The sequence below is a fragment of the Suillus plorans genome (assembly GCF_016647745.1).
Source record: "Suillus plorans strain S12 chromosome Unknown HD556scaffold_75, whole genome shotgun sequence".
Lineage (NCBI taxonomy): Eukaryota > Fungi > Basidiomycota > Agaricomycetes > Boletales > Suillaceae > Suillus > Suillus plorans.
This window is the reverse complement of record NW_024537459.1, coordinates 94,247-121,192: the sequence shown is the minus strand read 5'-3', so window position 1 is coordinate 121,192 and position 26,946 is coordinate 94,247. Positions and strand designations below refer to the sequence as shown.

At 47.7% G+C, this 26,946-nt stretch overlaps 12 protein-coding genes across 12 annotated transcripts; 8 read left to right on the top strand and 4 right to left on the bottom strand.

The window, feature by feature from the left end:
* Positions 1-25: 25 nt before the first annotated feature.
* On the bottom strand, positions 26-1,137 carry HD556DRAFT_1530345 (uncharacterized protein; the record flags this gene model as incomplete). The annotated part of the gene is made up of 6 exons (XM_041309450.1): positions 26-100; positions 156-294; positions 355-539; positions 593-633; positions 685-771; positions 831-1,137. The coding sequence occupies 6 exons, from the start codon at positions 1,135-1,137 to the stop codon at positions 26-28; spliced, it is 834 nt and encodes a 277-aa protein (XP_041155069.1).
* A 172-nt stretch (positions 1,138-1,309) lies between these two features.
* Positions 1,310-1,846, top strand: HD556DRAFT_1206277 (uncharacterized protein; the record flags this gene model as incomplete). Its single annotated transcript, XM_041296479.1, has 1 exon — positions 1,310-1,846. A coding segment is annotated over one exon (537 nt), but the record flags the coding sequence as incomplete, so codon positions are not given.
* Positions 1,847-2,190: 344 nt separating this feature from the next.
* Positions 2,191-3,507, bottom strand: HD556DRAFT_936861 (uncharacterized protein). The gene is made up of 2 exons (XM_041312076.1): positions 3,267-3,507; positions 2,191-3,211 (listed from the first exon to the last, which is right to left on the bottom strand). The coding sequence occupies exons 1-2, from the start codon at positions 3,461-3,463 to the stop codon at positions 2,236-2,238; spliced, it is 1,173 nt and encodes a 390-aa protein (XP_041155067.1). The 5' UTR covers positions 3,464-3,507; the 3' UTR covers positions 2,191-2,235.
* Positions 3,508-4,428: 921 nt separating this feature from the next.
* HD556DRAFT_1407512 (Isy1-like splicing factor) lies at positions 4,429-5,939 on the bottom strand. The gene is made up of 7 exons (XM_041304052.1): positions 5,879-5,939; positions 5,628-5,820; positions 5,396-5,567; positions 5,149-5,339; positions 4,600-5,098; positions 4,502-4,546; positions 4,429-4,451 (listed from the first exon to the last, which is right to left on the bottom strand). Exons 1-5 carry the CDS (start codon positions 5,879-5,881, stop codon positions 4,671-4,673), a joined length of 987 nt encoding a protein of 328 aa, XP_041155066.1. The 5' UTR covers positions 5,882-5,939; the 3' UTR covers positions 4,429-4,451; positions 4,502-4,546; positions 4,600-4,670.
* A 258-nt stretch (positions 5,940-6,197) lies between these two features.
* HD556DRAFT_1407507 (uncharacterized protein) lies at positions 6,198-6,827 on the top strand. Its single transcript, XM_041304051.1, has 3 exons — positions 6,198-6,513; positions 6,575-6,697; positions 6,762-6,827. The coding sequence occupies exons 1-3, from the start codon at positions 6,240-6,242 to the stop codon at positions 6,794-6,796; spliced, it is 432 nt and encodes a 143-aa protein (XP_041155065.1). The 5' UTR covers positions 6,198-6,239; the 3' UTR covers positions 6,797-6,827.
* Positions 6,828-7,842: 1,015 nt separating this feature from the next.
* Positions 7,843-9,154, bottom strand: HD556DRAFT_1277141 (uncharacterized protein; the record flags this gene model as incomplete). The annotated part of the gene is made up of 6 exons (XM_041299246.1): positions 8,944-9,154; positions 8,636-8,815; positions 8,457-8,585; positions 8,263-8,399; positions 8,125-8,212; positions 7,843-8,072 (listed from the first exon to the last, which is right to left on the bottom strand). The coding sequence occupies exons 2-6, from the start codon at positions 8,703-8,705 to the stop codon at positions 7,843-7,845; spliced, it is 654 nt and encodes a 217-aa protein (XP_041155064.1). The 5' UTR covers positions 8,706-8,815; positions 8,944-9,154.
* A 752-nt stretch (positions 9,155-9,906) lies between these two features.
* On the top strand, positions 9,907-11,367 carry HD556DRAFT_936759 (uncharacterized protein). The gene is made up of 6 exons (XM_041312075.1): positions 9,907-10,077; positions 10,152-10,476; positions 10,531-10,650; positions 10,707-10,849; positions 10,900-10,993; positions 11,052-11,367. Exons 2-6 carry the CDS (start codon positions 10,233-10,235, stop codon positions 11,288-11,290), a joined length of 840 nt encoding a protein of 279 aa, XP_041155063.1. The 5' UTR covers positions 9,907-10,077; positions 10,152-10,232; the 3' UTR covers positions 11,291-11,367.
* Positions 11,368-13,762: 2,395 nt separating this feature from the next.
* Positions 13,763-15,199, top strand: HD556DRAFT_1246339 (uncharacterized protein; the record flags this gene model as incomplete). The annotated part of the gene is made up of 5 exons (XM_041298600.1): positions 13,763-13,847; positions 13,895-14,100; positions 14,153-14,494; positions 14,544-14,749; positions 14,797-15,199. The coding sequence occupies 5 exons, from the start codon at positions 13,763-13,765 to the stop codon at positions 15,197-15,199; spliced, it is 1,242 nt and encodes a 413-aa protein (XP_041155062.1).
* A 688-nt stretch (positions 15,200-15,887) lies between these two features.
* HD556DRAFT_1210796 (uncharacterized protein) lies at positions 15,888-16,343 on the top strand (the record flags this gene model as incomplete). The annotated part of the gene is made up of 1 exon (XM_041296565.1): positions 15,888-16,343. A coding segment is annotated over one exon (456 nt), but the record flags the coding sequence as incomplete, so codon positions are not given.
* Positions 16,344-17,265: 922 nt separating this feature from the next.
* On the top strand, positions 17,266-20,556 carry HD556DRAFT_1312494 (uncharacterized protein; the record flags this gene model as incomplete). Its single annotated transcript, XM_041300665.1, has 9 exons — positions 17,266-17,649; positions 17,684-17,773; positions 17,884-17,968; positions 18,032-18,549; positions 18,699-18,715; positions 18,766-19,363; positions 19,414-19,563; positions 19,658-19,732; positions 19,792-20,556. 9 exons carry the CDS (start codon positions 17,266-17,268, stop codon positions 20,554-20,556), a joined length of 2,682 nt encoding a protein of 893 aa, XP_041155060.1.
* A 178-nt stretch (positions 20,557-20,734) lies between these two features.
* On the top strand, positions 20,735-21,871 carry HD556DRAFT_1500983 (uncharacterized protein; the record flags this gene model as incomplete). Its single annotated transcript, XM_041308955.1, is given in 3 exon segments — positions 20,735-20,798; positions 20,900-21,468; positions 21,488-21,871. 3 exon segments carry the CDS (start codon positions 20,735-20,737, stop codon positions 21,869-21,871), a joined length of 1,017 nt encoding a protein of 338 aa, XP_041155059.1.
* A 2,361-nt stretch (positions 21,872-24,232) lies between these two features.
* On the top strand, positions 24,233-25,450 carry HD556DRAFT_1500981 (uncharacterized protein; the record flags this gene model as incomplete). Its single annotated transcript, XM_041308954.1, has 10 exons — positions 24,233-24,323; positions 24,385-24,501; positions 24,557-24,622; positions 24,678-24,743; positions 24,799-24,864; positions 24,920-24,985; positions 25,041-25,106; positions 25,162-25,227; positions 25,283-25,348; positions 25,404-25,450. 10 exons carry the CDS (start codon positions 24,233-24,235, stop codon positions 25,448-25,450), a joined length of 717 nt encoding a protein of 238 aa, XP_041155058.1.
* Between the last annotated feature and the right edge of the window lie 1,496 nt (positions 25,451-26,946).

Here is a 26,946-nt window from a genome sequence, read left to right as displayed (position 1 = left end):
TTTCTGCTCCCTGGCATGTAAGCTCCTACGATGATGCACTCTTACTGGGGTGGTTTGCTTGCCAGTCAGTATGTTCTTTCTGGTAAGCTTCCACATAGGGCTAAAATAACATATCGTTAGTCATTAAAGAATAATTATCAGTCGGGTTCACTTACGGCCTTGTCAGAGGGACTCATTGCCCTCCACCGTACACCGGCCTCACGAGCAACATTGACAGCTCCTCTACCTGTGGCAGTGACTCCAGCTTCTTGGATAGCTCTGCCATCATCTGATTGACGGAAATGTTCTATGAATCTGTGTGGACCGTTCTTTGTTGTCAGTCGTCATATTTTTACCGTGATACATAAAACTGACCTAAAGAAAGGCCCCTTAGGGCGCTTATAGTGATTCTCTTGATGAGGTCGGTGAATCTTGTTTCTCCCGTCATGTTTACGGCGCGCGTTTATTTCCCTGAGCGTTTTAGGAGAGGCACTCTTCCAATATTCATCTAGCTTCTCTTCATACTGCTTCTTCAAGACTTCGACCTCGTTGTAGTAAGGCTTTGAGGAGCGATTTTAGCATGACACATTGCAGATATGGTGATGTAAATGACCTGTTTCTCCGCAAGAGTAAAGCCATTCCACATAGTTGCGGCTTACTTTGCCAAATCCTGGGTGTCCATAGCAGTCTTAATGTCACTCCTACGGTCTTGGACGAGCCTCGAGAAAAAAAGTAGATAGCCGTTAGGGGGACGCGAAGGAGGCTGCTCAGACTTGGGCACCCTCTTGGGTGCTATAGCGACACATATAAACATGCGCTTGACTACAAGCTCAGCCAATGGCGCTACTCACGGGGCCGCTCGACCGCCTTCTTGGATATTGCTTTTGACTTAGGTTTTGACTTCGCTTCCTTGGTGGCTTTCGCCTTCTTTGGAGCAGCTTTTGTGGCTGTCGTTTTCTTTGTGGTTTTCTTCGTGGTTTTCTTCGCTGGGGTTGAAGCGCTTCTGGATGCAGCGACCGGCAGCTGGATACGGCGCGTAGTGAAGAATGTACGACGCGTCGCAACGAATGCGGACGCGGTCAACACCGACGAAGATAAGACATTGGTGCGCAGCACGGGAAGATGAGACGCGATATGGCGAGCAAAAAGCGAGAGCATACTGAAAAAATGGTGAAAAGAACAGGAGGAGAGGAGACTAATAGTAATGCTTTGGTACAGAACTTGAAGATTATTTGGTCTTATTGTGCAAGAGCTTCGTGTACCACTACGCTTCCAAAATTCCCTTCTTTGGAATCAATCCATCATGACTACGAATAACCCTCAGTTTGCTTTCGATTCAAAGTCCCTTCCAATCGCTCAACTTGAACTCTTAAAATTCAAGGCTAACCAAATTATTGAGTCTATCCAGACACTCCAGCGTACAATCGAGGTTGGCGGACAAAACGCCATGCCCGCTTGGCCAGACATCCTCTCTAAATACAATGTCATTCTCTCCCAAACACATAGTTTCTCCCAATCCCTATCGTCGCCTCAGGCGCAGTCCCAAATAAGCCAGGCGCAAGCTCGGCTCGGCTCCGGCATGTACGAGAACATCGCTCTCCATCCTAGCATCGGAATGACGGATCATCAGCTCGACAATGACCTCATCCCTCTCTTGCGCAATCAGCAGACGACAGATGTATTAAATATGGAAACCGCTACTGTTCGGCGTCTGGCAGAGTGTATGGCCACCCGTGGTGTCATTGCCACGAATAGCGTTCAGACCGACCATTCCCCTACCACCAGTGGTCGGGTGACACATGAGGATGTGCTGCATGAATGTGAAGAGATACGGGGTGCGCATGATCATCGTGTGGAGCGCGCTGTCAGGGCTGTGATGATGCTTAGAGATAGGTTTGAGTGGAAGCAGCGCGTCGAAGTGGAGGTGGAGGAGCCAGAAGAACTTGAATGGGATCCACGTACTATGGGACATGAGGACGTTGAGATGACCGACGAAAAAGAAATGACAGTGACTCCCGAAAATGGAGAACTTGGAGAAGGACAAAGTAGTGATGAGGAAGATATCGTAGAAGGTGAACTCACGGGAAACGATGCTCCGACACCAGTTGCTTCCCCAGCCGCAGTACTAGTAGATGTTGAAATGGCCTCTGCTAATGCTTCGTCATGATATACCTATCGGGAGGTATAACGTCTATATTTTTGCTTCAGATATATAGCTGAACTCTAGAGTTACAGGACTTTGGTACTTGTATCATTCTAATAACAGGGTGCATCCTTCAGCGCCTCAACGCATCTTGGGAGGATCTCCCTTGCCCAATGGAGCTTTTCATGCGTTTTGTTGTCCCCTTCCCCCTTTTCCTTATCTCTCCTAACTTCTACCAGTACAACTAGAGCTAAGAACAGCGTGTACCACATCCTCTTCGTTCTCTGCCTCGGGAAAACTATCAACGTGCCGTCCTCTCCTTCCAGATACCCTTCTTCCAACGCTTTGCTTGGCCCTGGCGGCATAAAAAATGCCTCCAACATCGGGTCTCCCCACACCACCCGATCAAATGTCGGCAGCACGTATGCAATGTCAACTCTAGCTTCCTGGTTCGGCCCACAAGGCTCCGAAACTTGGACATACACATCGTCCGCCGAACCTGTCAGCCAGACCAATGTAGGCACTTCTGCGTCTTCAAATAAAAATGACCCAATGGCGCGGGATAGATATCGCCTTATTTCCTCCACCAACGTCTTTTGCATCTCTCCAGAGCTTTCAAGCTCACATAGCAGTCCATCAAGGAGCAGCATGAATGTATCCTGCCAGCTATAGCATAGTTCCTCATCTGGCTGTGTTCCTGGGACACCAAACCAATCGTTTTGGAGTGAGTGCATGGAATGAAGGAAGGTTCCTAACTTAAGGTCCAGAAGAGTATCTTGGAGCGGAGTGAGAGCTCCGCTCGATCGCAGCGATGAGAGGGACTGGGCGTTTGGTGAGGGCAGGCGGAGGAGGAGATAATGGAATGGGTAACGTGCGAGGGAATCATCGAAGCTTCTAGGTTCTGGTACAGGCATTTTGGTGTTATTGGAGATTTCTGAAAGAAGATCGCGGATTGTGCCAAGGGAGAGTGGCTGCATCACTGACTCGGAGACCGGTTCAGAGCCGGGTGTCTTGGGAGCAGTAGCAAGAAGGTATGATGCATTGCGGAGCACGATATCGATCTTGTAAAACCTGATACATGAAGTGTAACTGGAGCATTGCATGTAGCGATAATTCTTTCAAGCGCGTGATTGATACATCATACCTAAATCTCTTATTGCAGATCTCGTGAAACTGTTCGATCACAGCATCGTCGCCTTCGGTTTGGGCGACGATGTCCTGCGCTTGTTGTTGGGTGACATCCATGGATTCCATGCGGCTTGAAAGATCGATACCCTGACCAAGGTTCGATTTAGGACTCGCAAAGCCGATTTGGCTGCAGACTCCCAACTCTCGGGCCATGTCTAAGTCTGGGATCAGGTGCCCCCAGCAACTTCAAGCGGAGTCTGTTACAGCAATTTGCATACTCAATTACTTTCGCCAATAATTCATTCACGCGCGTTGCGAGCGTAGCTAACTAGTACCACTTGCAGGTTTGACATGTTGAAATACATTCAACTCCACGTTCTCTACTGTCCGGCAAGCGCGTCGGAACTAGGGAAACTCACGGAATTGGCTGTCGGCGATCATTATGGCAATGATCCAGCTATGATTCCTTGATGATTCAGATCCCAAATCCAACCGCCGTTATAACTAGTTGCCTTTGCAAAAAAATTGAGGTCAGTAACAAGCTTCAACGTTTCAACCACCATCATATGATATGGCTGGCACCTTACACGATACGCGCAATAATCAAATCCCCTTCCTTCATACGCTGGCATGCATCAAGTAGCTCCGCGCCCTCCGCAAGAAATGGAACTTGTTGATAGATAAGCTTGTATCGACTTGGTACGATCCAGTGACTACCAATTGGTTGGACAAGATTTCATATCGTCATGTTTGAAAAAAATCAAACTTTATAATTTGTGCTGACGGAGGACTTATAAATCTCATATCAACTGTCGTTGTCAGTGCGCACATAGCAAGGCAGTATGATCATGTTGAAAGCGGGCGGCCTCGACCTCTTTACCTTCGTTGCAAGTGGCGGCGATGTACGTCCCAAAATAAGGTCTCTTGACGCTGTGGAGGCACTTAGACTCGTTCTGTATCACTTATCTGAACTCTATCGTGACTATGCGCGCAGTCTCCGCTCGCTTCGTCATCGTTGTCCTCCAGATTTTTCTGACTCAACATCAGCGAATTGAGAGGTCCTTGATATTGTACCCGTAGGACTTCTCCTCAACCTGACGGCTAGTTGTCGAAGCTGAGGTACTTAGTACCGGTGAGCTTCATTTCGCATCAAACCTTATCACATCGACATACAATATCTGCAAGCGTGGCGATGCTGTGGTAAGCCCTGTTTCGCGCATTAAATCTCACTGTGTTGATGATGTGCGCAGGGCAATTATGAAAAACCAGCCACTTACCCAGAGCCAGTTATGCGCGCAAGCCATTGGTTTCGCACCAAATCTCATCGTGTCAGCCTCGTCATATAATGTAAGAGTCTCCAGAACGGCAACCTGAGTAGAACCACTCACAATACAACAGGATTCGTACAAGGACACTATAACTACTCGCCAAAATATTCCTCCACCAGTGCTTGTTTCCTGAGGGCTAATAGAACGCCCTCCATTTCCTCTCTAGTCGGAAGTGTCGGTGGCATCAGGTCTTCTGGCGACAAAAAGCCCAGGTAAGCAGCGGCTGTAGTCGCGTGCGCACGTATTGAGTCTGCGCCTCCATATGAGGAGACATCTGCCTTCGCTGTGTTGTCTGATTCGGCTTTTCGAAGCCGTTTTTCTGCCTCCGAATTTGCCGTGTCCATCTCGACATCTTCTTCCTGAGCTTTGCGTTTAGTATTTGATAGATGTTGAGGTGGAGAGAGCCCGTTTGGTGGGAGTGGTGATGAGCTTGCCAATGATCCACGAGGTATTTCAGGTATTGGGTCATCAAGAGGGAGGTCGAGGATTTCCCGGACGTTCGTATATTCGTCTCTCCATTCTGATGCACGTAAGAAAATGAAACTATTTACACTCGTGGACATGACGTACCTGTTTCTTCTGCTTGACGCTCATATCCCAATAGCTTTCCATCTGCTTCATCCAGGTCACCAAAGTATGCGGGGCCCTGATTCGTGAACTTCTTATAAAATGAAAGCGCTTCACTTTCCTCCTCTTCCTCTTTCTTTTTGCTCTGAAAGAGTTCGCGTACGCCTGGGAGATCTTTCGCGCGGCCAAAGTACCTAACATTTTATCAGTGACAACTTCATAGGGCAAGCTAAAACTCAAAAAGACGTACTTGTATCCTTTTGTCCCAGGCACTTCCTTCCCATCGTCATCCAACATGGCTACATTACGGCGATAGTTGGCACCTCCCAGCGCAATGATCTGGTTTTCCCAATGGCGCTTCTCGCGCATCAATTTGTTGATTTCGTCATTCACGTCTCGGACTTCATAGTCGGTCAAACCAGCTGTTAATAAATATTCATGTCAGCTCATCCGAATTTTAAGTCTCCTGCGAAGTGACGCGCCATCCTGAATCTTGGACACTTTTCGGCTTAGCTCTCTTAATATTTCACCTCTCCACCGCTCGCACTCCCTTAGACTCTTGCAGGCGCTCGCCATCTTCGGACGACGATCCGCACGCGTCCCGAGGCCAAGCTCAGCTGCTTGAGCCTCGCGGAAACGGTATAGCATTGACTGTGCCTTCTCTTCATTGCGGGCCTAGTTGTAAAAAAGACGATTAGTAGAATCTATAGAATACTTATCTTCAAGTACATACCATGATTAGATCAGAAAGTGCGGCTGGTCTGCGTAAGGTCTATGCAGACAAGTCACAAACTCTGGGGCTAGTGGTTGTCCGGAAAATGCCGGTAAGTCTATTAAAGGAAACTTTCTGGAAGTCCTGACGTTCGTGTGCCACGATGCGCTGCATGCTTGAATATCTGAATTCACAATTGGTAAGTAGCTCCAAGCCTTTCAGAGTCAGTTGAACGAGATTCAGGTGATCATGATTGCTCAGTGTGACACTAATACTGACACGGCAATATGCCGTTCTGTCACTGCGTGGCGTCTTAGAAATTGCCACACAGCCTGTTGAAGTTGCCAGTGCTTGTACTATTCTCGGACCCTCGCATTCTTGAATGGAGTTACTTTCCCTAAGTGTCATGCTTAAAGATTCCCTGCAGTACTCTCCCGGACATAATATTTTTTGCGATGATGGGAAACCATTCGGCGACCCAGAAAGGTTCGGTACAGACGCTGCAGAATTTTATTCAAAGTCGTCGTGTATCCTCTGCCTGTGGACTTGGTTGAGCGATGGTGCACTTGTTTGCATGTTGATGCTCTTTTTCATGCTATGCCATGGATGCGCACGCGTTCGGCTCCCTTGCACGACGACATTCCTGTATACTGCAGGTGAGCAGACCTTCATTTCAACAGCCGATGAATGGTTTTAATGATCCATCACAATTCTAAGCAAGTGGTGCCATGAATTTCATGGTCGTGAGCTTCAATGGCGCTCGACGTCTACTGCCGCGTCTGACCCTCCTTCCCCAGAAATTCAGAATTGATGCCGCTTGGACCAAAATGGCCCATAATAGTGCGTCGTTCCGTTTTGTCCCATCACGCACTACTCAGTAATTGTTTGGAACCTCGTCTATCAGGAACGACCGTGAGTGGATGCTCAAAACATCCATAACAGATTTGCGTTTGAAAGTCAGGTATCCGGACAAAATTGGTGGAGGTTTCGTGGTCTCTTTGGCATCCGCTTACCAAATACATTATCTGGCAAGTCATACACTCCGTTCGTTCTTGGCTCACACATCTGTAGAACTTGCTTCGCAAAACCTTTTGGTTGTTGGAGCATTGTAAGCCCACATATCTTTCATTCCAGGGCACCTCGAAGTAGTCCGTATGCATCTTGGTAAATAGTCTTTCTGACTTGAGGACCAGGCATCTTGTGCTTGTGATATGCTACTGTTACGCTTCGGATCAATGCATCGGAATGATTAAGCTGACTATCATGTGTAATGCCAACGTGACCATGATAACACGGGACTGGGTACAAGGGAACACGAGAAAATTTTGCATCGTGCTAATAAGCATGCTGTTCAATTAGCCAGGTCGGAGACGAATGTCTTTTCAAATATTTTGTGAGATTTGGGAGCTTGTTAGAATTATTATGTCGTTGGTGCGTCAATCATTTGGGTTTGGTGCTTCAAGCTAAAGTCGAAATTGATGACCCAAAGGGTTTATGTCACTTGTCAAGGGTCAATACACATCTGACGGTAGCACTCCGCTGCAGAGGCTCATCTAACCTTCAGTGGGCCACCATGCAATGATTCATACCATTCACCGTTGATCGATGTTCGCACAACTATTCATTTCTTAGCCGCATCTTCGTTGATACGTGGTCACTATTACCGGTTGATATCATTCGGTATAGAATAATCTTCACGCAGAGTTTGACGCTTATCTCTGTGAGCGCTATCTTACTACGAAAAGTGTGCCCGACGCCCCAACGAGGGGTGGACAACTTGTGAAAACAAAACAGTGGCAAGATGAGTAGTCAGCTCCGTGTAATAAGATGAATTGCAATTTGCTTAATAGTACCTACACTCCGACCCGCCATGAACATAGGTACCCTGAGGTAGAAATCAAATTGGATATTAAACACTTCTGTGACTACATCCACCATCATAGGGAGAGGATGTTTCATATGGAGAGAATACAACAAGAATGCGATCAAGGAAGAGAGGGCAGGTCCACGTTATCCTCCAAGCGGACCCACTTGGATTTCGGGATAAAAACACGATGCTCGTCGATCCAATCTAAGATCTTCTCAAAGTTTCTACATTTGTGAGGAACATTGAAATCAGCGAATGGAGTTGCCCTTCCCTCGATCCAATCATGAGTTATCATGGTAACATCACCACTACACATAGTGAGCTGCCTGAGTATCTCAATGCAGTGGTCTAAGGTGCGACATGAGCAGGTTGTGGGCAGAGCAAGAAACAATATACTCACCGAGATGGGTACGAGAGGCTTCGTGGGATTTATTCATGCCCCCATGCTTATGGTACTCGTTACCCCAGCTGGCTTTGCGTAACATGTCCTACAGGAATTTAAGCAAAGATCAACCAGCCTCTGTGTTTCACAACTGACTAAGCAATGGAGCTGGTGAATGACTTCTACAGTTGCTACGTAACCTCCACCGTATTCGTCCGGATACCTAGCCATGGAGGGAGAAGGTTTCTCCCCCGTTCTGAGCAGTTGCTCATGTGTCATACGGAGTGGGCGCACTGGGAAATATCATAGTCAGTAGATGTCCATGATGTAAGTGAAGCATAGTGCGCAACCATCAAGAGATACCCTATCCCAAATGGCGTCGAGCTCTGGGGATGGAGTGCCACGATATATGGAAGGAGCATTGAAACTTCCGTTGAATTTTATGATGCCGATGGATTCGATTGCCTCGTTTACTGAAGCTGTGATGGGTAAGTAAGGTCTTGTGCGCCGACTCTAGTCATCCACGTACAATATATAACTACGTCATCCATCGAAGGTGACCGTGCCCATTGTATGAAGAACCACAGAGTTATGGACATCAGTACACCATGGCTTAGCCAGGGCCACAGGTGAAGGAAGCGTGATTTTGGTGGAAGACTAGTTGTTATACCACTATCAAGGAGCTTGGTATTGTCATCGTCGATCCCATCTAAATGAGAGTACTGAGAGTAGTATTCCTGATTCATGAGTCGCGAAATAAAATCTGAATCTGTAGTGGATGGGTCAAGTGTGAACCAAACAGCTTGGCCGATTAAGTGCCTGCGAAGAAATGCTTACTTCTATTTATCCCAGAAGCTGTGACAGTGCTCGGCGAATCTCGCTTGAGTGGGCGCCGAGGATCTGGTACAATCTTTCTGGATCATTGCACTAAGAGAGCAAAGGGAGTACGTTATCTAATCTCCCAGACCCTTTCTCAGCCCTCAGGTCTCGAAGCCACGTTTCATGACATGGCGACGTTGCCCCCTTTCCTCTTATTGCGCTTCAGACTATCCCAGCCTTGAAACTTTCGTAGTTAGGTCGTGGGAACAGCACTTTTGAGATTCCTAAGACAACATGATTTCCTGTGGTCTTGCTGGCATATCTATTTGTCTTGCGGGTACACAACTTGGTTACAAATGGACCCTGCAGCTTCCCACCTGTAGGTCAAATAAATCGATATGTCATGAATCCGGAGAATAGCAATTCTAATTACCTTCAAATTTTCGGGGCTAGGATACGTCGACACTCAGCAGCACGGCCCTGCATTGTGCAGATATTTGAAACAAGTCCTTGGATGGCCAGCGACGACAATTGACCCATCGATTTATGTAGTGGCAGCCTGAGAGTGACTCAAAGGTTCCTTGATTCATCACCTTGAGTTGTAATTAGGTGTTTCAAATGAACGAACGTCATCAGCTTGCCGTATCTGTGATAGTGAATGCGTCGGACAGATGCTATGGTCACTATCAAGGTGTTGAAAACTAAGACTTGAGCATTTATCCGCGTGATGATCGGGGAGTGGTGGGTAGGTGCAAAAGACTGAGACTAGTGCATAGTACTTGAGACGAGAGATTTCAAGGCTGCGAGTGTCTGCGAAGTGGGAAGAAGTTGCAATATTGAAGCTCGTGGTCGCCTAATGCACGCGTGGACTAACTTCGAGTTGGCTTAGTTAGCTCTAAGCTAGCTAGAAAACCAACTACTAGTCTAATTTCAGTGTTACATAATCTATATGTAATGATAACGATGACGTTCAGTGAGCCACAAATAGCTGCCACGTCACTAGAGTACTCACTTCGAAAGGACCTGTTTGCACCACTTTTATTTGTATGCATGCCAGTTGGCAGAAACTGCATCATGACGTTGTCATGATGCAGACGCGTCAACGCCATCTGGTACTCTTTCTGCTGGCGCAGATGTGGAGAGATATAACTGGTTGGTGATGATCCATGATTAATCGGTTCATCCATCACGCTTAATCGACATACCCACAATGCACACCATTATAGGTGCAGCATTCCACACAATTTAAGGGCTCTTGGACCTAGATCGCGACTCTGCCCCTGCTGAGCCTGCTCCCTCGTATACAAATGGAATCACTTTACTCAAAGGCCATGATCAAATATTTTTTGCAGTATTCTCCTATTGACTTTGTCGACGACGAGACACTATCTGGTGGTGCAGAAAGGTTCGGTACAAAATCTCGTCCCAAGTCACGTACTCGTCGCCTGTGGTTGTCCCATGGCATACTTATTTGCACATCGATTCTCTCTTTTGCGCTATGGATGCGTACACCTTCGACTCAGCTGCGCAACGACATTCCCAGTATATACTGTAAGTGGACAGAACACATCGAACAGTATAGTTATTGATCTATCACAGCTACAGCAAGTGCTGCTGTTGAGCCCGTCATTCTAAGGTTAAACGGAACCTTCGACTTTCCTTCCATCTATCGCGGCCCCCCTTCCCCAGAAATTGACGCCGTTTGGAATAGGATATCTCGTGATGGTACGTCGTTGGTCCTGTTATGCTAATTATCAATTGTCCACCTCCATGAAACCTAGTGGGACCAACTCGAATGACCCGTGAGGAGATGCTCAAAGCAGGCACGACTTCGACAGAATTGCGCTCGAAAGTCAGATATCCGGAAGAAGTTGGTGGGGGGTACATGACCTCTATAGAAGCTGTCCACCAATTGCATTGTGTGGTGAGCTATACTGCACCGACAATTTATTCATTCTTGGCTCACTTGTATAGAACTTGCTCCGCAAAGCCTCCTGGTTTGAGCATTACTCGGCGTCTACAGATCGTTCATTCCAATTTCCTCCGGACGCAATCCATCGGCATATTGGTGAATATTATTTCTGCCTTAAGGCAATATTGCTTACAGTATATCCGTTACGGTCCAGGTCACTGCATCGAAATGATAAGGCAGAATATTATGTGCCGTGCCGACACGACGATGCTTACATGGCACTGGGTGCAGGGATATGATTCCCCTCATGCTAAATTCAGCACCCGTCATCGATGCAGGAACTTCGAGAAAATTATGGATTGGTCTACCGAACACGCTATTCACATCGATGAATCCGAGATGAAACGCTTCGAGGATACGATTGACCTCCCCAAACCACCTCGTGACGCATGAAGACTACTCGCCTGCTTGCTCACCCCACTTGTTCAGGAATACCATGGGAGGGAGGGCGGTTATTGGTACCTTGGAAGAACTGTCGCATTGAGAGTTTATGAAACGAGCAGGATACAGATTTATGTGATTCAGAACGTCAGAAAAGCTTGCATATCTAGGCCAAAGGACAAGAATGATACAGCAGAAACGCGTGAATGTCAGAGATCTGGCCAGTCTGGGGCCAAAGTCTGGGGCGGAGTCTGGGGCCAGAGTCTGGGGCGTTCGGCAAACACGGCTGACCCGGGCTGAGTTTGAATTGTTTTTGTCACGTGTTTGCTTTGTGACAATTCCAAAGCCGCCCGCCATCATCGTGCCTCCTGCCAGTACTAGTGTGCCCGTCGTAGATGGCTAGTGGCTGCCGACACACCCGCCAATCTACTCACCACATGCAGTTAGCATGCTATGTTCGTGCTTCTCCGCACCAAAACCAGTCAAAATTATGATCGTCAATCCACTGTCCCAACACTTGTGCTTCCTCAACGTGTCTTGATTCTGCTACCAGTGTCTGCCGCACCTTCGTTGCTGTGTTTTCTGCTTCCCATTTTCGATCTCCTCCGCTGTCTACTCTCAACATGTTTTCGATCTGCTCTGCTGTCTACATCCTTTCTGCTCGGCTCTCGATGTTTGCGATCCGCTCTCAGGCTGTTGTCTATTTCGTTTATGCTCGGCTCTCAACGTACTTTCGAGGTATACTCCACCTGTTTCGCATCGGTTTCACTATTTTCCAGCTGCTTTCGTATACCGATTGTATTCCGCATAATACCTACTAAGCAATCAAAGCATATTTGACACTATTTAAGCACATTCTGGGGGGACAGCGCGAGTGTGCGTGAATGCGCCTAAATGTGCGCAATATAAAAGAAGCACAATAGAGCACATGGGGCACTGCCCCGTCTTATAGAAAATATGCTGTCAGTCCGGATATCGAGCGAAATGCGCGAGTATGTGCGCTGTCTCTCAAACGCACATTTCAACACATTCAGCCCTATTCGAGCACAGCTGATTCTCACTGGGAGTACTGAGTACTGATCATTGATGTCACCAAGTGCAGTGCGGCCTGCAAGAGGTCACAAAGGGCGGGTCACAACTCACAATGGACGGGTCACACTCACCTGACCTTCCCAATAAGTCAGCCTTACTATGCTGAGCGATCACGTGTATGGTTCAGTTTTATTTGGCTTAGTTACGATAATTCTCGACACCAGCAATAAATCATGTCCTAAATCATCTCATACCTTCAGGTATACTACGGTAGGAGGCTCGGCAACGCATTCGGCAGTGTATCCCGCTCAAAGTCACCCTCCCACGCCCTCTGCGCTTTCGGCAAAGGTGCGCATTTTCCGGTAGCGGGCTTCTCACACCCCTTACTTTTGCTCACCGTCATCACCAGTGCCCTCCTCAACCCTCATCTTGGCCTTCTCAACATCTGGGCGCCCTCCTTAGCTTCTGGACACCTCTCACCCTCCTCAAACCATCTTCCTTCTGCCCTCCTCAGCCTCTGTGGCATCTCTCCGGCCATTCCTTCCTTCCATCTGGCATTGTTTTCGCCCGGCTGGTGCCCTTCTACCTTCATCGCCCTCTGTGGCATCTCTCCGGCCATCCTTCCTTCCTTCTTGCATCGTTTTCGCCTGGCTGGTGCCCTTCTACCTTCATCGCCCTCTGTGGCATCTCTCTGGCCATTCCTTCCTTCCGTCTGGCATTGTTTTTGCCTGGCTGGTGCCCTTCTACCTTCATCGCCCTCTGTGGCATCTCTCTGGCCATTCCTTCCTTCCGTCTGGCATTGTTTTCGCCCGGCTGGTGCCCTTCTACCTTCATCGCCCTCTGTGGCATCTCTCTAGCTATCCCTTACCTCCACCTCTTCTCTGTTATGTCGCTTGGAACTTCCAGGAAAATTACAGGGCTCTCAAAGGCCACAACTAGACATGGATTCCGGCGCTCCATTCACGCTTCTGAGGTACTCACTGCGGGGAAACAGCAACAACGACGGCAGGCAACTGATGCGAAGTGCCGATCACACGTCCAGGGTGCGAGGCCTATGTTGAACTATTGTATTCTCCTGACCTTTGTTTTTAGAAATGTCCAGCGAAGATCGGGATCTCGTTGAATCTATGTTGGCTGACACTAACATCGACATAGATAGTATACCTCACACCGTACCACCTGGCGAGGAAGGACTTGACTTCAGCCATGAGGGTGGAGAGTATGAAGCTTTTGAAGGATTGGCTCGACAGATGGCGGATCTCTCAGGATGGTATGCAATTATATTTATTATCCTATTGATTCATCTGAAGCATTGTTGGCATTGATAGCCGCTACGTGGACTCACGCACTCGTACCAATCGTATAGAAGTTCAAAATGAACATTGGGGTGTTCAAATTGAACGGCTGGTCACTGTGTATCTTGACTATCGCACCCATGACGGTGGTGATGGCATGCCAAGCTTTCCGCCTTCAGATGAACCCACCCTCGATGGCGACTGCCTATCTCTCAAGAATATTGAACTAGTTGATATTTTTAGTAAGGTTCAGCGCACATTGGCTGGCTTCATTGTTAATGTTGTCCAGGTCGAAAGCGCGTGTCTTTGCAGCCTCATCCATCTCACCAGTATCCGAATGAAACACTCATCCATCATGGTTATTTGGGCTGCTCGCCATTATTTCCCACTGTTGCCATCTCCATCCGCACACTTGCAGCATACCGACAGGCTCACCGAACTTGTCCCCGATTCAGCATTCAGGCGCAATGCAAAGCCTTATGTCACCTCCATAATGTAAGCTCCCTAGCATGTGTCGTCATCATTTCCTCATTCCGAACTCTTCTAGATTCCATATCGACCATATTTAAATGCGCAGTTTTCAGATGCTTATGACATTTATCTTGAAATCTTACATCGCGTTGACGTCCTCATCAATCAAGCGCTTAACCGCAGCTCACCCAACTGGCGTCTTCTGAACTGCTGCCCATGCTGCTTCTACAAGCTAGAGGATAAAGAAAATTTGGCTCTGGACTGGCTGGTGACTATGGACGGCAACAATAGCTTGAAACGATGGACATCGTCAACAGCTGATGGCACCGCCCGAAAAGATTCACGCAGGTTTCGTTCTGACTACTGGCTCGATTGCTCGACAGTTGATAGATTTAAGGATGAAGTGCGAGGACAAACAGTAGGTCTTCTCATTGCCACTCTATGAGACTGCAACTCAACCTGACTAGCACCCGACTGCGGATATTGACAACTGGCAAGATGTTGAGCAAACTGACACAGCGCCCTCATTTACTTGTGTTGACCGGTGGCGAAATGCCGGTCCAGAACAACGTAAAAGGATGTTTTCAGTGTTCGATGAATCCGGGATATTTATTGCTGCATGTCGACACCGGTTTATCCTTCTCGCTTGCGATATGGTTAAGAGCGGTGAACTGTAAGTTATTTTTGTTCTCCGTTCAAATCGTATTTGATCATTGTTAGGGCAAAATATCCCCTTGCGATTGTTGATCGATTGCTAACAGTTTACGGCAAAAATGGAGGTTGTGCGTATGACATTGGTTGTGCGTTTGCCAAGACGCTCGGGAACAGTACTTTGGGACCACGAGCTTCTGCCCTCAACTTCCGGATGATGGTAGGAGCGTTTCACGGCCATGCGCACAATCGAAGATGCCAGATAGATTGGCATCCTATGTACATTGAAGGCACAGGACACACGGAGGGTGAAGGATGCGAACACATTTTTTCTTCGTCAAATGAGCTTGCACGAAGTACTCGGCATGCTACAACTTTTCATCGACATCAATCGATCGAGCAACATTTTGCATTTTGGGACGAGGATAAGTATGCAGCCTTAAGTAAGTTTTTATTAATATCTACTCAATAGCCAAACACAACATCCCTGCCCAGGTGTTTTTATACAGAATCATTATCGCGAAGCCCAGGAAGATATCCAAACTCTCACAGCAGAGCTCTCGGTCATTCGGGAAACTCTCAATCTCGCTGATACTGACTTCATTCGTTTTCATGCACAAGAGCATGAATATCTTGATGCTTTAAAACAGACGCCGGTCAAGGATCTTCTCAGTATCCGATACATCAATGTGCTTGATGAGCTTGCTGAGCGCCAGTGAGTTTTGATAACATTTCGTACTAATTACTTTATTCATTATGTTTGACCGAGGTCGGAATGGAACCAAGCCCGAGAAGCAGCCAATCGCTCACTAGTTGAAATTCATGTCGGCAGCCTAAGTGACATGCACCTCGCTTTAAACCAAGCTCGCGTCCGTGTCGATACGGCATATTCAAAACTCCAGAACACGGAACAGTTAGCTGGACATTTGGAGGTTCAACTTGGAATCGACAAACGCTGGGAAATCGGAAGCGAATGTTATAGTCGGTTTCGAGAAGAAGCCTTACTTCTGAAGTATCGTTCAACGCTCGATGAACTTGAGCGCCTCATAGTCATGCGTCTATTTGAACTGTCCAAACTTTCATTATCAGGAACAGGTAAGTACGTTGTCTTTGATGTATTTTAGAATTTAATTGCAGGGTGTTTAGGTTACAAGTTACGTCAACAGATCAGCAAAGCCCTTCAACGACGTTCAGATGCTATTCGGAACGCTATAAATCGTTACAACACTCAGGCTGCCGCTTTGGTCCCACCTAGGCCAAAACTAGCATGGAAAGACATTGTCGAGTACAGCTTCCTAGGCGAATTTGACCTATTGCGTCACTCACGTACTGACATTCGAGATGCTGACTGGACCACACCTGTTCATCGCAAGGCCACAGTGAAATACTTCAAGCTCCAACGTGCTCGGGAAGAAGTACAGCATCTCAATATAGAAGTCCAACGTCTACGCACAGCAATACATGACGAAGAAATCAAGACCAATGCAACTATAGACCAACTCATCGTCACAAATCCCCCACTTGCCGTAGAGTTGAGAAGACAGTGGCAGGCTCGTGCCGCTGTTAACGCTGTCCATCTCTACCGGTTAAATCGAATTGAGTCGCAGCCTGCATTTTCAGGCAGGCATGGTGTTGGTGTCCGAGTTGCAAGTCCGTCAGTGTCAGTAACAGTTTCATCTCCAAATGCTGGTGCGTGTGGACTTTGTTGTTCTACCTGCTATTAATGATTTGTAGGCATTTCCGTGACTGGTATTAACGGAGAGCGCTCTGAGGAGAGACTTGATTTAAATTATGTTATCTCTTTTGAATCTGACGGTGGAGATGCTTTCGAGGACGAGGATCAAGCACAGGTCACGGACGACTTTGCCAACTATCTACTCTCAGTTGCAGACTAGCGTTTATTTACCATGCCCATACTCATGTTGTGAATGATGATAATATGTTTCATTGAATTAATCTACAAGGCGGTCTGGTAAGAATGAAAATATCAAGTGGACAGAGAATGAAATTAGGTGGTAGATCTGATAAATTGGGTTGTGGTTGGCTGTCTCAGGCGATCAGAGATGAGCGAGCAGGTAGAGACAATGAAATTAGGTGGTAGATCTGATAAATTGGGTTGTGGTTGGCCGTGTTGCAGATAGCGGTAGATCTGATAAATTGGGTTGTGGTTGGCCGTGTTGCAGATAGTGGTAGATCTGATAAATTGGGTTGTGGTTGGCTGTGTCGCAGATAGTGGTAGATCAGATAAATTGGGTTGTGGTTGGCTGTGTCGCAAATGGTGTACCGTAGATCTGATGAATTGGGTTGTGGTTGGCTGTGTCATGCGTGGCTGCCAACAGTAAGCACCACTAGTTCCGAGTCTCACTCTGAATGTACACGATTCTCATCACTGTCACGTCTATTGAACCCAATCCTTGTGCAGTTGTTCAAAATGTGGGCTTGCATCATGATTAACTGGTGAGCGCCATACTAGTACTTAATTGGACTGCCAGTTCACTAATCGCTTTCAGTACTCTTTGGTCTATTCCAACATCCACCATGGACTCAAACATATCCTCCCCCTCGAAAGTCAAACCAGCATCTTCACGACTCCGTGGTGTACCACTGTCTATGTCTCGGATGTCACCTGCCATCGCAAATGATATGCCCAGCGCCATCCGACCTCGGTTTTCGCTGGCCAGCATTGCTGCCTTACGCTTGAATATATCCAATACTCAGGAATTTAGCGAGAGCGAACGCCAGGCGGCTGCACGCGCGCTGCTCAGACATGATGCCCATCAAGATGGCACTCATTTTTATACCAGGAAACCCGCTGGCCTTCATCCTTCATACATCGGTTTCAACTCATATACAACGTTGGATGAGAACTCAATCACACATGAGGGATTTGTTGAGGCAGCGTTGCAGGACCTCTTTGATGCAGTATGTATAACTAGTCCTATCTAGTATCTAGCAGGATGCTAATAGCATGGGGAACAATAGGCCACAATGCAAGACCGTCTCGATGGTGGGATCTCTCTCATTATTCGTTGTCCTGGGTCCGAAGGTACACCGACTCTTTCACCGGAGCATCTCTCTCTTGATCTTTATATTACGCCACGTGAATTACATGCATCTCCTGACCGCATTGGAGGAGATATATCTGTCTTGGTACAGGCTTTTGCAGAAGAGTTTGCAATTCCACATTTGCAGCGCTTCACAGAGCGCTGCCGCATTGAGGGTATTGTTCCTCCTTTCCACTGTAAGTCAGCACCTTCTTTCTCTTGCACTCTGAAATTAATTCGCTTTTCTATGTTCTTACAAGACCCAGCGAGTCAGGTCAATCTATCTGCAGTCCCGCACTTGCCGGCACCAACAACTGCCACAGGCTCCCACATTCGTTGTTCGGCACGTCCTTCTCGTCAGTTCCAGCACGATCTTCAAGCCAACGCCGAGTCCAACACAGTGACCTCCTCTGCTGTTCGGGAGGGTAGAGCTATGGCACTTTTGGACTCCAACACGCCACCTAACAAGATCCGACAGTGCCGGCCTGCTGATGCGTTTTTCACTAAGGGTTTGACGGTTCCCGGACACGAAATACAAGGGATGCGAGAAGCAGCATCCTTTACACCACTAATTAGCCTTGGCCCGCACACAGATGCCATACTTGATCGTTTCAAAATGGATGATGCGGTACTCCTGAAGCTTCGTGCACTCGTCGGGTCCGTTCACAGCAGCCGTTGGGAAGTGGTGCTCCGATCCCCCAAATGGGATCTAACGTACGAACAGGCTTCAAATTTAGCTAGAGCCCTTCTCATGGACGTTCAGGGAGTGCATCAAAAGGTTTGTTTAGTCTCCTTGACCACATTTTAGTTTGTTGATTATGTGGTCATCCACAGCCGCCTCTCTCGTTACTTTCATACATTTTCAGGGTGGTTGGTAGCCTAAGTTTCCTGTGCACAATTTATTTGTTTTATTTGTTCTTTTCATAGATCGTTCGATATTTTTGGTATCATAAATCGTGTTCACCATTGACTTATAAACGCTGTTCACTGACAGCATGAACTTTGCTACCCCAATGGTTTCGCATACCTTCACGGCGACAAACAGCTGCAGACGTGTCCAAGCCCAACCTCATCGCCGTCCAAAGGTGACCCTTAGCAAGGAGGCTCGTGCAGCTCTAACTGCCCAACGTCGCAATAAATCACGTCAATTTAAGACAGCTCTTCACAATGCTTGGAGCGAGCTTGACGATACTGTGAAAACCATCGCGTCCTCGCATCATAAGAGTTTTTGTCGCGTCCAGAATGACTTGTGCATGGGCCGCGGGATGTTACGCTACCAACGTTCAAAGTTGAGTGCATGGAACGCGTTCTGCTGGAAGAAGCGCCATGAAGAGAAGGACAACGGTAACAGCGTCTCTGTCCTTAGCATATACAAACTGACATCACATCAAGGGGCCACGGGCAAGACTGTATTGCAAGATCTCGTTAGGGACGAGAACCGCACTGAATATCGCAGTCTCACGGACGACGAGAAGGCACAGCTTTTGCAGGAGTACCAGGAACACAGGGAGACGAAGGCTACTGGCATCCATATCTCAACAAAATCGAAAGTCAACGACGTAACACAGACACTCAAGGCTGTCGAGAATGAGGTGAGTCATTATATATATATTCTGATGCTCCTTATTGACACAGCTACTAGCTCAGCAATCTGAAGATGCGGACGGGTGCCGAGACTATTCTCTACACGACACGCGGCTCCACAGATCTCCCCCTCCGTGGTATTTCTTTTGCAACCAAAGGAGTTGACGAGTTCATGAGCTCTGTGATGAATATCGATAACCAGGATCTCGTGAGTAAGATGGAGGGGTTTGCTGTCCAGGGCATGAAAGGTATAGGGATCATTTTTTCTCAAAAACTCGCTCTTTGCTGACTGTATCTATCAGGCGCTGCAAGAAATCACAAAAAACGCATATCAGATATTCGGAGCACAATCTGACTTGAGATCAACAAGACACTTCGTAAGTGCTTCGTATTTGAACCATTTTCTATGTTACTGACTACGACAATTTTTCTAGAGGAAATCACACAGGATCCGAAAGCACGGATGCATTGGGCGCACTACTGGCGCAATGTCGTCCAACGCTACCTTGTCGTCATCGAAGGCTGGCCCGAAAATATTCCTTTTGTCAACCTTAGCACCGTATCCAGTGCCCTCCCTGACTTGGAGATGCTTTTGAATAAATGGGAAACCGGAGAAATCCATTGGAGGGACCTGGAAGAAGATGAGTACGAGAAACTTCGTCAAGAACATTGTGAGAAGGTCAGCAGCGGTGAGGTCATTGAAAAACGCCGCCGGACTCGCTCTGACAAAGGAAAGAAGCGCAACCAGCCTTTGGACAATTCTGGTCACCGCAGGAAAATGTATAAGAGTGCTGAAACTGTTGTAAGTGATGATGAGTCGGATGCACCTGGCAATACGGCCACCCATGAGCATACACCTACCGTTAATGCCCCTTCTGGCCATATAACAAACCCTGGGCCCACACCATCCACTCCGCCCACTATCCCAAGCCCGTTCCCCGAGATCAGATCACCTACTCCGCCTGCTATCCCAAGCCTGTTCCTCCCCCACATTAGATCACCCACTCCGCCCGCTATCCCAAGTCTGTTCCTCCCTGAGATTAGATTACCTACTCCGCCCGCTATCCCAAGTCTGTTCCCCCCCGACGACGATATGTTTGGCATGTCCAATTACTTGCCTGCAGGCAGCCCTGGTGCTGGTCCATCTATTGGCACGAGGTCATCCGAATTTAATTTTCTAGAATTCATGAGCTTTGATTAGACTTTACTTACCTTGTCTTTCAAATATGCACTACGTCCTTTCTGTTGGCCAATCAAATATAGGGACAAGGGATGTAATTATATTCATATGAAGTAAGAGAAAAATACATTAAATGTATGACATTGAGTAATTTGACACATCAGGACAACAAACAAAGTCCGAGAGCATCCTCAGTGACATGTCATACGAGATGGGTAGCACATTGAACCAAGTCCAAGGGTATCTTCAACGACTAGTTAGTAGTAGGTTCTATCGTGCATGTTAGCGAGAGAACGAACAATAAGTAATACGCGCACATGAAATTATAATGGGCAGTAAGACGGTGGTGAATTGACGATTACAGGTAGAGGCAGGCACCAGCCGGGCGAAAACAATGCCAGACGGAAGGAAGGAATGGTCGGAGAGATGCCACAGAGGGCGATGAAGGTAGAAGGGCACCAGCCGGGCGAAAACGATGCAGGAAGGAAGGAAGGAATGGCCAGAGAGATGCCACAGAGGGCGATAAAGGTAGAAGGGCACCAGCCAGGCGAAAACAATGCCAGACGGAAGGAAGGAATGGCCGGAGAGATGCCACAGAGGGCGATGAAGGTAGAAGGGCACCAGCCAGGCAAAAACAATGCCAGACGGAAGGAAGGAATGGCCAGAGAGATGCCACAGAGGGCGATGAAGGTAGAAGGGCACCAGCCGGGCGAAAACGATGCAGGAAGGAAGGAAGGAATGGCCAGAGAGATGCCACAGAGGGCGATAAAGGTAGAAGGGCACCAGCCAGGCGAAAACAATGCCAGACGGAAGGAAGGAATGGCCGGAGAGATGCCACAGAGGGCGATGAAGGTAGAAGGGCACCAGCCAGGCAAAAACAATGCCAGACGGAAGGAAGGAATGGCCAGAGAGATGCCACAGAGGGCGATGAAGGTAGAAGGGCACCAGCCAGGCGAAAACAATGCAAGAAGGAAGGAAGGATGGCTGGAGAGATGCCACAGAGGGCGATGAAGGTAGAAGGGCACCAGCCAGGCAAAAACAATGCCAGACGGAAGGAAGGAATGGCCAGAGAGATGCCACAGAGGGCGATGAAGGTAGAAGGGCACCAGCCAGGCGAAAACGATGCAAGAAGGAAGGAAGGATGGCCGGAGAGATGCCACAGAGGGCGATGAAGGTAGAAGGGCACCAGCCGGGCGAAAACAATGCCAGATGGAAGGAAGGAATGGCCGGAGAGATGCCACAGAGGCTGAGGAGGGCAGAAGGAAGATGGTTTGAGGAGGGTGAGAGGTGTCCAGAAGCTAAGGAGGGCGCCCAGATGTTGAGAAGGCCAAGATGAGGGTTGAGGAGGGCACTGGTGATGACGGTGAGCAAAAGTAAGGGGTGTGAGAAGCCCGCTACCGGAAAATGCGCACCTTTGCCGAAAGCGCAGAGGGCGTGGGAGGGTGACTTTGAGCGGGATACACTGCCGAATGCGTTGCCGAGCCTCCTACCGTAGTATACCTGAAGGTATGAGATGATTTAGGACATGATTTATTGCTGGTGTCGAGAATTATCGTAACTAAGCCAAATAAAACTGAACCATACACGTGATCGCTCAGCATAGTAAGGCTGACTTATTGGGAAGGTCAGGTGGTCACACTGGTATTGCAAACGTGACCAGATATAATTGGAACTCAGAATTAAGCTCCGCACGCGTCAGCCGCAGCCCCAGACTTTGACCCCAGACTCCGCCCCAGACTTTGGCCCCAGACTGGCCGTTTCCTGGATGTCCTCAGAAACGCTTCCTAGACACTTGCTCCCGGATCATTCTGTTTCCCAAAGCCACTAAACCCAATGTTTGTCGCTGATCAATAATTGGTGTGCGCCGTTGCCTGCTACCCTGGTGTGCTCAATAAATTCTCACCCGATGATGGTTCTCGAGTAGATCACGATGCGATGGATGGAATATGGCCTTAAACATTTTGCAAAGCAGGATGGGAACCTACTTGCGTAAGTATTACCAGGGTTTGCAAAGGAAATGATGACACTCCTCGTTTGTGTAATTTCAGGGCACTCGTTCCAATACGTGAGTAGCTGAAAAGGAAATATACACATGCAGGAGCATGCAGGGCACCTGCATTCGCGGCGAGCTGAACGACACGCCGCGTTGAAGTCGCACCTCGATGTAGTAGTCTCCCCCGCAAATGGCTGTCACCTCCCGACCTTGATGGGGTTTCAGCCTAAGAGGAGAAGGTAAGCTGCGGGGACGGGAGGGGCCGCCTCGCTGTATTCTGGCTAATTTACCCCTTCAGGGTCCAAATATATGTTTGTATTTGTTATTTATGGATGACGGCGAGGCGCTGAATCGTGCCACCGTGCGGTGAGACAGGGATAATAGGAAGGTAGGGTGGACAGTTGTTGTAGTAGATGTCATAGACACGGTGGCAACTTTATGAACGATGAACGTTTGAACGATATTCAATTGGCTGACTACGCTACTGATGGCCCTTAACTCAGGTACTACATATATAGAAGTGCCTCGTCAGCTCATCGAAATATACTATAACTGAAATCACCAAACTGCAGATGAATCGCAGCCTTTTCCAACCAATTTCCAACCGTTGAATTTATGACAAGATTCTGTAAAACAATTACGGAAAGAAATAACCTATATACTAAGTTGAAAATCATTTATTATTACATAAACACATTGTTTGACTTGGCTTGAAGTTGACAACAAACTTATATCTTACTAAACACATTCTGTTGGCGGTCGGTATCCGTTTCGTACCATGATGACCCCTGGCATGAGGTCCACGGCAGAAACAATGATGACGGACTGTGTAAGTGCGCAAGATGTTCTAGGATTACCAGGTGCTTTTTGACATATTTTTTTTCCTGTTCCTCGGTTCGGTCGACCCACCTGGGCCTTGCCGTAGAACGAGATTATCACATAAATTGCTAATATCAAACGTATAGCTGATGTGCTGCTACGAGGAATCTCAAATATCATTCACTGACGTGCTGGTATCCTGCTTGGAGTAGGACCCGTGGCAAATATGACATGTACACCGGTGGCGCTTGGACAACACGGTATAGAGACTCAAGTACCTAACCTTCAGCCATCACGATTCATCCTTCCATTGTAGATTGGCAAAACCAAACTGGACTTGATGACTGCAAGAGATGCTGGCAATCATGACACCATGTTTGAATTTTTATTCATGCACGACCCAGCTACGACGTGGCAGCTCCCCGCAAACTGCCAAATGTTACCTACCAATGGCGATGAAGTTTCTGTGGCAGATTCATTCGCATCAGTCACTGGGCAATCCATTTGGACGTTCCGAGTATTTACGAGAGGGGAGACTTATCCCCTCGTGGTTTGTTCAGCATGATCATCATACTCAGAACTCGTCATTACATGGACAACACGGCAGTGTCTTAGTGGTTAGAGCTATTGCTCATTACGGTTGTGTTCTCTATTCTGTTCATCAGCCACTGGGTCTTGGTCCAGACACCCATGTTAGATATTGCATGCTGTATCGTGGCGGTGCTAGACCTTGAAATTCTGACAGCTTTTCGCCAAGGTCTGCTGGCCATGGTGTGGGTGTGTGTGCGATCGTTTGTCGAGGAGGCCAAAATGGAGTGGCCCTGCGAGAATGTATAAAAGGCGCCCTCGGATTTCCAGTGTGAATCATCACTCTCATCCCTGACCATGCAACTTTCTGTGCTCCTGAGCGCGCTTATATCTTTCGTCATTCTTGCTACAGCGTCACCCACGCCTGGAGCCATCTCGAAACGTTCCTGTGAGTATTCATGATCATCAGCAGTATCATATTCACTCAGATGCCACAATGCACCACTCAGTCGAGCGAAACACGCTTGACACGAACTTTCGACGTGATCTCCTAGTAGAGAGCAAGAAGCGCAAGGAACTCGAGTCGCACATCTCTTACAACGACGACGACGTCCCTATCACTGGAGGTCGGGTATAACCTACTTGCGATTCATTCATTTACGCATGGTACCTTTTGTACAGGCAAGAAATGCAAGGAACTCGAGTCGCACATCTCTTACGACGACGACGATGTCCCTATCACTGGAGGTCGGGTATCAACTACTTGCGATTTATTCATTTACGCATGGTACCTTTTGCACAGGCAAGAAGCGCAAGGAACTTGAGTCGCACATCTCTTACGACGACGACGACGTCCCAACCACTGGGGGTAGGGTATAACTTATTTTCTATTTACTCATTTACGCATGGTACCTTTTGCACAGGCAAGAAGCGCAAGGAACTTGAGTCGCACATCTCTTACGACGACGACGACGTCCCAACCACTGGGGGTAGGGTATAACTTATTTTATATTTACTCATTTACGCATGGTACCTTTTGCACAGGCAAGAAGCGCAAGGAACTCGAGTCGCACATCTCTTACGATGACGACGACGTCCCAACCACTGGGGGTAGGGTATAACTTATTTTATATTTACTCATTTACGCATGGTACCTTTTGCACAGGCAAGAAGCGCAAGGAACTTGAGTCGCACATCTCTTACGACAACGACGACGTCCCAACCACTGGAGGTGGGGTATAACTTATTTGCTATTTACTCATTTACGCATGGTACCTTTTGTACAGGCAAGAAGCGCAAGGAACTTGAGTCGCACATCTCTTACGACGACGACGACGTCCCAACCACTGGGGGTAGGGTATAACTTATTTTATATTTACTCATTTACGCATGGTACCTTTTGCACAGGCAAGAAGCGCAAGGAACTTGAGTCGCACATCTCTTACGACAACGACGACGTCCCAACCACTGGAGGTGGGGTATAACTTATTTGCTATTTACTCATTTACGCATGGTACCTTTTGCACAGGCAAGAAGCGCAAGGCACTCGAGTCGCGTATCGCTTACGACAACTAGGACAATGAACAGCGCAGCATATATAAACCTGATTGATATGGCTATGGATTCGACGCAACAAGAAGTGAAGGTGTCTACAAAACACCTCAATAGGATAGAGATGTGGATTCATTTAGTCTCCCTGAGCAAGAACATGTAGAAATAAAACAGATTCCTTCTTTATTATGAAGTGCATCATATCAGACGCTCAACAGAGAATAAAAGACAAGAGGAGGTACGGTGCAGGACTGTTCTACCCTGTATTAAGATCCAACCATTGAGGAATGCCCTGCTTCCTATGTAGTAGAGAATTCGAAACTTTGAAACAAATTGCATACCGTTAAATTACATCGATAGCCGTCTAGATCATATGGAGTACACCAAACAACCTCTAACATCAAGATCCAAACACAAATCCACCTAGGCACACTCTTCGACATGACATGCTTCGGGCCCATCTGCATCTCGTCCAAGTTTTAAATTGCACATGACCATGCTCCAGGAGCACCTCGACCTTCATGACCCTCGCCCCTCGCCCATTTGCAAGCGTAAGAAGAGGCGTTTCTGCAGGTTTGCATGCCATGTCCACAACCATGCCATTCACAGTCGCGTCAAACACCGCCGACGGAAGAAGTACAGATCCCGGACTAGTGCTATTAGTATTTGTCACGGTCGCTGGAACGGTGGATACGATGACAGTTGGTGCAGGTCCTTCAGCAGGCCAAGCATCAAGCATCTCGATCAGCTTGATGGGGATGTCGAGGAATGCTTCGATGAGCACCTGCCCCTTGCTTGTAGTCCGGTTGAGTGGGTAGATGCGTTGAGCCCCCGGGGACTGAAGCACAATGATGGCGGCTCTGGCGGAACGAACTCGTCCCGCGCCGATGATGAGGGCGGCAGCAAGTGCACCAATAGATGGTGCATGAGAGCGGATGGATTCACCGAGCCAGTCGGTATTGTTTCCCAAAAGGATGCGGTTTCCTCCTTCGATGACCGGTATGTCCCATGGTATTCACAGCCCAGATAGCTTTAGTGGCTGGTGAAAGCTTGTCAAGCAGAAGAATGACGTCGGGTTTGAAGAAAATGGTAACTGAGGCGCTTCCGAAGTCAGGAGCAGTGGCCAAGGTGGCTTTTGAGTTTTTCACCAACTCATCAGCTGTTGCTCAAAAGTGTAGGGGAGCCTGGGGACCTCAAATTTAGCATTATGAAGAGTCAGGGAGATGGAATGAGCTGTGTGATTTCCGAACAAGAAGTAGCGTCTCGCAGGAAGCTGAGATCTGACTAGTGACTGGTCGACCTCACACCCCGCTGCAAGTCATTACAAATCCCTATTAGGCAAATAAAACAGCAAAAGAATATTAATCATTAAAAATCTTAAGAAAATGAGGGAATTTTCTCGATTTCAAGGGGAAGGTTTTCCAAATTCACATCTACTCAAGCAGTACAAAAAAAACAACTGTACTGATTGACTCCGAACTAGGTATTGCACGGCATCAACCATGATAACAAAGCGAAAG

What these genes read in the sequence shown, in the direction of transcription:
- HD556DRAFT_936861 (XM_041312076.1), bottom strand. Translation starts at nt 3,463, where the DNA reads ATGGCCCGAGAGTTGGGAGTCTGCAGCCAAATCGGCTTTGCGAGTCCT. An exon ending in ATCTGCAATAAGAGATTTAG is followed by an intron (nt 3,212 to 3,266) that starts GTATGATGTATC and finishes GCAATGCTCCAG; the next exon opens with TTACACTTCATGTATCAGGT.
- HD556DRAFT_1407512 (XM_041304052.1), bottom strand. An exon ending in AGTGTCCAAGATTCAGGATG is followed by an intron (nt 5,568 to 5,627) that starts GCGCGTCACTTC and finishes ATTTATTAACAG; the next exon opens with CTGGTTTGACCGACTATGAA. An exon ending in GCGTCAAGCAGAAGAAACAG is followed by an intron (nt 5,099 to 5,148) that starts GTACGTCATGTC and finishes TACGTGCATCAG; the next exon opens with AATGGAGAGACGAATATACG.
- HD556DRAFT_1407507 (XM_041304051.1), top strand. Translation starts at nt 6,240, where the DNA reads ATGGAGTTACTTTCCCTAAGTGTCATGCTTAAAGATTCCCTGCAGTAC. An exon ending in GACATTCCTGTATACTGCAG is followed by an intron (nt 6,514 to 6,574) that starts GTGAGCAGACCT and finishes CACAATTCTAAG; the next exon opens with CAAGTGGTGCCATGAATTTC. An exon ending in GACCAAAATGGCCCATAATA is followed by an intron (nt 6,698 to 6,761) that starts GTGCGTCGTTCC and finishes CTCGTCTATCAG; the next exon opens with GAACGACCGTGAGTGGATGC.
- HD556DRAFT_936759 (XM_041312075.1), top strand. Translation starts at nt 10,233, where the DNA reads ATGGAATCACTTTACTCAAAGGCCATGATCAAATATTTTTTGCAGTAT. An exon ending in GAATAGGATATCTCGTGATG is followed by an intron (nt 10,651 to 10,706) that starts GTACGTCGTTGG and finishes CATGAAACCTAG; the next exon opens with TGGGACCAACTCGAATGACC. An exon ending in TCCACCAATTGCATTGTGTG is followed by an intron (nt 10,850 to 10,899) that starts GTGAGCTATACT and finishes TCACTTGTATAG; the next exon opens with AACTTGCTCCGCAAAGCCTC.